This window comes from Leptonychotes weddellii, chromosome 5 (assembly GCF_054177405.1).
Source record: "Leptonychotes weddellii isolate Sample4059 chromosome 5, ASM5417740v2, whole genome shotgun sequence".
Taxonomy (NCBI): Eukaryota; Metazoa; Chordata; class Mammalia; order Carnivora; family Phocidae; genus Leptonychotes; species Leptonychotes weddellii.
The window spans coordinates 88,057,485-88,066,248 of NC_138373.1; the positions used below are offsets into that span (position 1 = coordinate 88,057,485).

General features: G+C 38.7%; 2 protein-coding genes across 2 annotated transcripts in view; one reads left to right on the forward strand and one right to left on the reverse strand.

Moving 5' to 3' along the window:
- The window catches only part of ITPR2 (inositol 1,4,5-trisphosphate receptor type 2), an 838,078-nt gene that overhangs the window by 814,840 nt on the left and 14,474 nt on the right, over nucleotides 1-8,764 (reverse strand). The window lies entirely within an intron of this gene.
- STK38L (serine/threonine kinase 38 like) overlaps nucleotides 1-8,764 on the forward strand; it is a 76,592-nt gene that overhangs the window by 58,981 nt on the left and 8,847 nt on the right. The window contains exons 4-5 of the mRNA XM_081820503.1: nucleotides 4,429-4,551; nucleotides 4,800-4,883. Of these exons, the coding sequence (XP_081676629.1) occupies nucleotides 4,429-4,551; nucleotides 4,800-4,883 (207 nt within the window). The remainder of the gene's footprint in view (nucleotides 1-4,428; nucleotides 4,552-4,799; nucleotides 4,884-8,764) is intronic.

Sequence of the window (8,764 nt, forward strand, 5' to 3'; positions counted from 1 at the left end):
TTTTTTTTTTTCTTAACATATATTGCATTATTTGTTTCAGAGGTACAGATCTGAGATTCAACCGTCTTGCACAATTCACAGCGCTTACCAGAGCACAGAGAATTTCTGTACTTTAAGAGTGGTCGTCCAAATGATGATTTGAAATCAAACCATTATTAATCTTCCCTGTACCTCTCCTAGGACTATTCCTTTATTTTTCTGCTGGCACTGTTTGAATAAAATGTTTTATGATTTGTACCAAACGTGGTTACCTTGTTAGTTGACTCAATCTAGAAAACCCAAATTATTTGCCTAAAATTACTATGATAAACGTTTTAAAAACTCATTTAATTATATTCTTTAAACTTTAAATGAGAAAGGTAGCGATTTAGATCTGTATTACAATCAATAAAGAAAAAATAAAGCTAAGCAAACCTTTTCTCATTTATTCATTAGTATTAATAACTTTCTTATTAATAATCTTATAATTATATTAATGTATATTCTACATCATATTTACGTATTTTACATATATATTTGTAATATATATAGAAATCTTAAGCATAAGATCTTAATTGGAAATCTGGAGGGAGAAATCATAAAAACAGATGCTTAGGGGGTCAAGCAGGTAACGTGAATGAGGGAAGCTGGCTGGGTTGTTTTCATGACATCTTAGGCTATATATTCTTTTGACCCAACACACTTTGTTTGCACATTCAACTCCTAAGATTATTTTTTTTTCACTTCCACAAAGAAATAGACTTTTTTTTTCTTTTTCTGAAATATCTGATCCTCACAGTTTATCTTTTGATAAAAACACACCCCTTTTCAACTTCACTGAAAGGAGACAGGAGCACCAGCCCCATTCTACTCGTCACCTGATGACTGGCATCAATGGTGGAGACTGTGACCAATTAGAGACCTGATGTCCATCAAAGGGGGACTGACTGCCTCTTTGGCCCAGTGTGGCCAAGTTCCTGTTTTTCAAGAGAGGCTGGAAATCTGGACTTCTGTGTGACATCACCTGCTTTTTTAAAATATCGGCAAATAATTCAAGTGTTTTAAAAACAACTTGCAGGCCAAATCAAATACATCTGTAGGTTGAATACAGTTTGTAGCTTTTAGTTAGCAACCTCTGTTCTGCACTACGAAGTGCTAAATACATTTAGAGCTATTTTCTTCAATTCTTCTAATTAACTTGTAGAAAATGTGATATGATGTATATCTAAAAATAGTGGCCCATAATAACTGTAAAACTTATAAAACTTTTCTGTGGAGATATTTTAATTCCACAAATGCTTATTGTTAGGCCCTGTGCTAGGTCTTAGATTATGTCAAATTCTACAAAATAGATACCTTCTCTTAAACCTCCATATAAAATATGTTGTAACTATCATTGTGTGGGGTGGATTTTTCTTTTTAAAGATTTTATTTATTTGAGAGAGTGAGAGAGCACAAGCGGGAGGAGGGGCAGAGGGAGAGGGAGAAGCAGACTCCCCGCTGAGCAGGGAGCCCGACGTGGGGCTTGATCCCAGGACCCTGGGATCATGACCTGAGCTGAAGGCAGACGCTTAACCAACTAGCCACCCAGGCACCCTGGGGTGGATTTTTTTTAAAATAAAATTGTTTTATAAAAATCTAGTTTTAAATTGAAAACTAGTATTTATCCTTAATTCATTCAAAATAGAAAATCTTTGTGAAATAATTTGTGAAAATTAAACCATGTGATGTGGTCATGTAGAGCATATATGCGGAGATGAAGTTGCCAGCTGAACTCTTTCAGATCTCAGAACTTCTGTGTGCACTGTCTTATACAAAAACTGAGCATCCCATAGATCGAGAATTTGAGGAACACCCATTTAAAAAGGAATGGAGAAAGGAAGAAAACAATGTATGTCTAGTTTCGTCTCACTTAGGAAAATCCCATCAGACATGGAATATTATTCACTCTGATGGAAAAACAAAATAAATTTAAGCTGCAAAAGGGAGCCATGAAATGTTAAGCCTGCCCACAGATTTTGTTGTCCTCTTTGGCGAGAAAGGATATGATTACCACAAAAATGTTACTTGTTTTTCAAGGCTACTTAATCTACACAAGTCATGAGCAGATACATCAACATGTTTTTTTTCATCAGTATACTTTTTTTGCGTTTATTAACTTTTTTATTTTAATTCCCAGTATAGTCAACATACAGTGTTATATTAGTTTCAGATGTACAGTGTCAGTGATTCAGCAGTTCTGTATATTACTCAGTGCTCATCATGTCATCAATATATTTTTTTAAGATTGATTTATTTATTTGAGAGAGAGAGAGAGTGTGTGCGCAGGAGGAGCAGAGGGAGAGAGAGAGAGAGAGAGTTTCCAGCTGAGTGCGGAGCCCTACATGGGGTTCCATCTCACAACCTGAATCAAAACCAAGAGTCCGATGCTTAACTGACTGTACCACCCAGGTGCTCCATCAGTCTATTTTTTATGCTAGCTTGCTTTACCTCCCTCTGGACTGCAACACTGATTTGAAGACTGATATCATGGGGGGCGCCTGGGGGGCTCAGTCAGTTAAGCTCTGGACTCTTGGTCTTGGCTCGGGTCATGATCTCAGGGTTGTGGGGCCTCGGGCTCCACTCAGCGGGGGGTCTGCTTTCCCGCTCTGCCTGCCTCTCCCTCGCTCGCACCCACTCTCTATCTCTCTAAAATAAAAATAAATCTTAAAAAAAAAGACTAATGTCATGGAATAGGGTTTTTTTTTTTTTAAGTAATGTAACAATGTTATAGTGAGGTCTCATTTTTGTGCTCCATATACTTGTGATTCTCCCTTTTTGCCATTAAATAGCTGTGCCCCAAACTACATAAACATTGTTTACTTGCTGCATTACACAAGCTATTAAATATTAGTGAGCACTGTTTTCTTTAGCGGCCTCTCTTCTGTTGATTTTGAGCATGATTATGAAAGTATGTAATGAGATCATCTTTTCCATTCAGATTAGACAAGTTTCTGAAACTACACCCAATCATACTCCATTTTATCGTCCATAAAGTCAGAGACCCAGAAAGAGTTTCAAAATTCTTATATTTATTCATTTATGTAATTAAAACAAACCTCCTGAAACCTCTTTTTTGCTTTGAAAGACATGATACTGTAGTGCCACCATGTGGCCTTTTTAATTAGTCTGACGCTGCTTTTTTGGGCTTGGCCTTTTGGCTAAGATCAAGTGTTGTTTTACTATAGTAATTCAGTTATTTTTTTAAAAAATCATTCAGTGGGCATTTTTGAACAAAAAAATAGTCTTCACTGTTTCCACCATTGATGTGCCTGAGTGTGTAACTTCATTCAGCTGTTTAAAGATGTTTAAATCGAAGATATAATTTCTTGATTGCATCTTCTTAGATTAATTTTGTTGGAAGTTTCAGAATTCCATTGCACTGGGATGCACATTTACCTGTTTCCAATTGATTGATAGTTTGCCATACCTTTTTGAAAACAGACACAGGAGTAGGAAGACACCATTCAGTGGTTATACCTTGAGCTGCATTTAAAAGCAGTGTTTCTGAGCTGTGATGGCCGTGTCGACTTGCCTTTCCCTCAGAATGGAACTCCTGAAAACCTGGTAGGGTTCAGTTGACCATGAACAGGTGCTTAATTTTTTTGATTTTCTTTATTTCCTACTATATGTGACCTCTACCAGGACCTAACAGAAGGTCGACAGAGTTTTGTTTGGTCAGGGGGAAAATGACGTTTAGAACAGTGAAGTGAACGCCTCTTCCAAATATAACCTTCGGGTATTTCATAATGTTTCTTATCAGCGTTTGTTATTTTTTGGTGATCTTTGGAGAGTACATTATGAAATTCCTGACTTGAATATTTTAATGAATTCTTTATGTCATTATTATTATTATTTTGCAATTTCATATTCTTAGGAAGTTGTGTGCCAAATCTCAAAGCAGTTTATTAAAATTTATTTAAGAAAAAATTCTATCATAAGTAAATCTCCATGGAAACACTGCTGTGGTATTATTTTGGTGTCCTAAATCTCAGGAGTTGTGACAGAACAACCTGGAAATTAGGGAATTGAAGCAAAGTAGATTGCCTGACTGTAAAATTCATGATGAGAATACTATTAGCATTTCCTAAAGCTTAACTTTTATTTATGAATTAAGTTAGCATATACATGAAATACAAGATGAACTTCATTAAGATGAAATATGTAAAGGAGTCCACCTCAAGAATAAAGATTTATCAGTTGGTGAAAATAAAAAAATGTTTTCTTTAGATTGTTTTATTCTTTCCATGCTTAACAAATCCTCAACTTTGGTAAATAAGTTCTAACACTCGTATATAATACTTAAGATACTTTGCCCCCATTTTACATATCTTATCTTTTAATACTACAGGCTTCCTTTAGAGCAATCTAAATTTAGAATCATCCTTTTAAATTGTCTTTTTTTAATAGAAAAAGTTACGCCGATCACAACATGCCCGAAAGGAAACAGAGTTCTTACGGCTCAAGAGGACCCGACTTGGCTTGGATGACTTTGAGTCTCTGAAAGTTATAGGAAGAGGAGCGTTTGGAGAGGTTACTTCCTTTTTAAAGACACTGCTGTTGAAAATACGTAGCTTAAGATAGTTTAAAATATGTATTTCAATAGGTTAATATGTATTAAAATAGTGTAATGTATCAGAATAGTTTAATTTTAAGAATTCCTAAAATATAAGCAATGGCAAATTGCAACACTGATCCCTTTAAAAGGACTTACCTTTTACTCCTAAATCAATAGTAGTGACTGTTTAACATTGATAGTATGGTCAATTTTTACATTCTAGGTGCGGCTGGTCCAGAAGAAAGATACAGGCCATATCTATGCAATGAAGATATTGAGAAAAGCTGATATGCTTGAAAAAGAGCAGGTATGAGTTCTTTAACACATATAACCGAAGGAATACCACTGACTAGGTGTTAGAGTAAATGTTAATATTGGAATTTGTAAAAAAGAGTCGACACATCTTACTGTATATGGTCTATTAATTTTTTGGTAGCCTGTTTTATTGTTTCTCAATTCTTATAGTTAAAATTTCTTCCAAATTTATAATCTGAAAATGTATTAGCCTGTTCAGCCTGCCATAACAAAATACCAAAGACTGGGTGGCTTAAACAACAGAAATTTATTTTCTCACAGTTCTGGAGGCTGAAAGTTCAAGATCAGGGTTCTGGCATGGTTTGATTCTAGCGAGGTGCTCGTCCTGGCTTGCAGATGGCTTGCTGCCTTCCCACTAAGGCCCGCATCGCCTCTCCTTGCTGTGTGCACAGAGAAAGAACGGGAGCTCTCTGGTGCCTCTTCTTAAAAGGACGCTAGCCCCCTCTCCCTCTATGGCTTCACTATTACTTCCTTGGAGGCCCCATCTCCAAATTCAGTCACCCTGGGGGTTACGGCATCACCATAGGAATTTGGTGGGGCCACCATAGGAATTTGGTGGGGCGGGGAGGCAATACACAAACATTTAGTCCATAACAAAATACCTTCTTTTCTGACTTCAGTGAAAATAAAGGACAGTTCTCAGCTTCCTTAATCCCTTTCACACATAAACAAGACCAGTCTCCTGTGAATTGGCTGATTTTACATATTTCCAAAATCTGCAAACCACCCCCCTCCCCCAATTTCATACTCATGGACTCTCTATGTTTGCTGTGACTTAATGCAGCTTAAGGGTAGGCCATAAATCCGAAAACAGCAATAGTATTATTTATGTATTCCCTTCTGTTTCTGGTCTGGGTAGAAGCTCTGTAGAACCCTAAATGGATTACATATGCTAGGGGAGGACTCAACAACGGAGTATAGAGGGAGGATGGCCCCTCTCTCTACCTAATGCTCTACTTCAGTTTTTTAGTCCCTGCCTAAAGGCTATTATTAAGAGTTCAGCTTTTGACTGAACAGGTTACAGAAGAGGTTTAGTCAAAAAGACCAAAATGCACGTCCTCATCAGACTCCTCTCTTTGCTTCCAATTCCTTCTCCTCAGTGGGGGCAGCCTTGGTGGAGGGGGCGGGCCCTCCTGCTGGGGCAGCACCAGCCCGCTGGGGTGGCTCCACCAGCCCCTTGCTTGCAGATGAGCCTCCTGATGTTGATGTTGACATTGGCTGGCGGCCTTTGCAGACAAGCCCAGCCAGAAAGGTTCAACTTTTACACCCGCTGCTTTAATGAGGCATTGATCTTATCCTCCATGACTGGAGGATGAGGGCTGAGTAGATGCAGGCGAGCCCGGGACAGCGCCGTGGTGTGGGTGAGTGCTGTATCTGCAAGGTGCTAACCGGAGGAAGTGAGGGTCTCACCCAACACGGTCCTAGCTTCCTCGGAAGGACCCAGCACCTTAGCCGCAGCTGAGAAAAGTCCCTCCTAAAACTTACTTAGTTATTACAGCAGTATAATACTGGTTTTTATTTAAATATGCCCCCCCCCTTGAATTTTCACTGCATTCTTTCACTTTATTTTTATTTCATGCATTCAACAAGTATTTACTGGGGGCCTATGATGTGCCAAATGGGCCTGTGGTGTTCTAGGTTAACACATAGATGGGATTAACAGTACAAACCTGATCCTTATTTTTTTCTAGAAGTGGGGAAATAGGCAGGCAGCAAATAGTCATGATTGAGAAAGACTACAAAGAAACTTTTTACAAAAGGATAAATTGATGCAGATGATCTGGGTTTAAGAGGAAGAATTAGATCAGGGAATGTTTCTCTGAAGAGAGAATATTTGATGAAAGACTAAATAATGAGAAAGAATGACAGATAAAGATCAGGTAGAACAAATATCCAGGCAGCAAATGCAGAGGCCCTGAGGCAATAATCTTGGCCCGCTTAAAGAGAAAGAAGCCATTGTGGCTAGAATTCAGTGCAAGAAGAATGGTGGGAGAGGTAGGCAAGGATCAGATCCCAGAGCTCTGAAGGCCAAGGTAGAGCGTTTGGGTTTTATTCTAAATGCAATGGGAGGACGCTCTTGTTTGAGGAGGAACGGTATGTCTGATTGATGTTTTACAAAGATGAATTAGTGCCTTTGCTTGCTGATGGAGGAAACAAGAGGTGAAGCAGAGAAGCCAACTGAGAGACTGGTGTACCAATTCCAGCCAGGATGTGATTGTGGCTTAGAGCAGAGAAGCTGAAGAAAAGTCAGATTAAGTATATGTTTTAGTGGGAGAGCCAGCAGGATTTTCTGTGATGTCCTGTACACTGGGGGATGAGAGGATGGGTAAGGATAGTGAGGGGAAAATGGAAGAATCAGGATACTACCTAGAGTTTCATTTAGGAATGGGACACATTATGGTGTTGTTTTCTGATTTAGAAGAGACTGAAGAAAGAACAGATTTGGAGATAGTGGGAATGAAGGGTTCTCTTTGTGGTATATTAAGTTTGAGCTGCCTGTTAGATCCAGGAAAAGATATTAAGTTCACAATTGGCTGGAATCTGGAGAGAAGTTTCACTAGAAATATAATTTGGAAGCCACCAATATATTGATCATATATTGGGGCAAGATGAAATTGCCTAGAAAACAAATAGAGTAGAGAAGGAAAGAGGGCCTGGATCCAAGCCCTAGGGAACAATAGGCAGAAAAGAAACCAGCAAAGGGAACCAAGAGGGAACATCTAATCCGGTAGGGGAAAACTGGGAGAACATGGTGTCATGGAAGCCAAGAGAAGAAAGTGCTTAAAGGAGGAGGTAGGTGGTCAGCTATGTGGAATGCTGCTAAGAGAGTACAAGAGGAAGACAAACCAGTGGATGTCACAATATGGAGATTTTTTAATAATTTGGCAAGGACATTTCCAGTGGATTGCAGGGCAGAAGCCTAACTGAAATGGTGAGAAAGAAAATGGGAAGCAAAAGTAGGGAATGTGAGTGCAGATAAATCTTCCATGTGAGGTAGAACAAAGAACAGATTGTTTGTTTGTTTGTTTGTGTTTTTTTTCCCCAAAGAACAGATTTGTGAAGTGAGACTTAGGGTAAAGAAAGAATTTTTTTCTTTTTTTTTTTTTAAGACAAATGTTTTGATGCTGATTAGAAGAATCCATTAGAAAGAAAAATTGAAGATGCAGGAGAGAGGGGACGGATAACTATAGGAATACACTGGAAGACAGAAGAGTTGATCTTTGAGAGGAGTGGACTGTACCTATCCATTAAAACAGGAAGGAGAGGCAGAGAAAATGGGAACAAATGCAGGGTGGTTGATCTGGTAGCGTCAAGTGCCAAGTTCCTGCCTGCGTGCAAATAAGTGAGGTCATCATCTCAGAGTAGAGAGGGACAAGCTGGCTTGCTGGAGGTGTATAGAGAGAGAATTTGTGAAATAGTCACAACTATTGACTTAAAGGGTGGGAAAGCAGACTTGCTGCAGAAATACAGTTGAATGCCCATTGAGATTTGCAATCCTGAATGTACAGTGAAACCTGTTGGCATAGTTGGGTGACCTTTCTGTAGTAATACTTAGTTGCTCTGGGGTAGATAGAGAATAGACCGAAATTTGAGTCTAATTAGGGTTGGTGTTTTGCCAGGCAAATACAATGGAGGAAGGGGACAAGAGAGTTCAGAGTGTTTGCAAAAAGAGTGATCAGAATGATGGAATCTAGGCTGGGTAGAAAAAGAAATGAGGTTGTGAGGAGAGCAAAAGAGAAAAAGTTGTAGAATCCATGAAAGGAAGATTGAAATACAAGAATAAGAGATCTGGAAGGATAAAAGGTGGAAATAGAGTTCCTCAAAATGGAGACTTTAGAGGGGGTACAGTTATTGGTGATGAGAAGGCCAAGA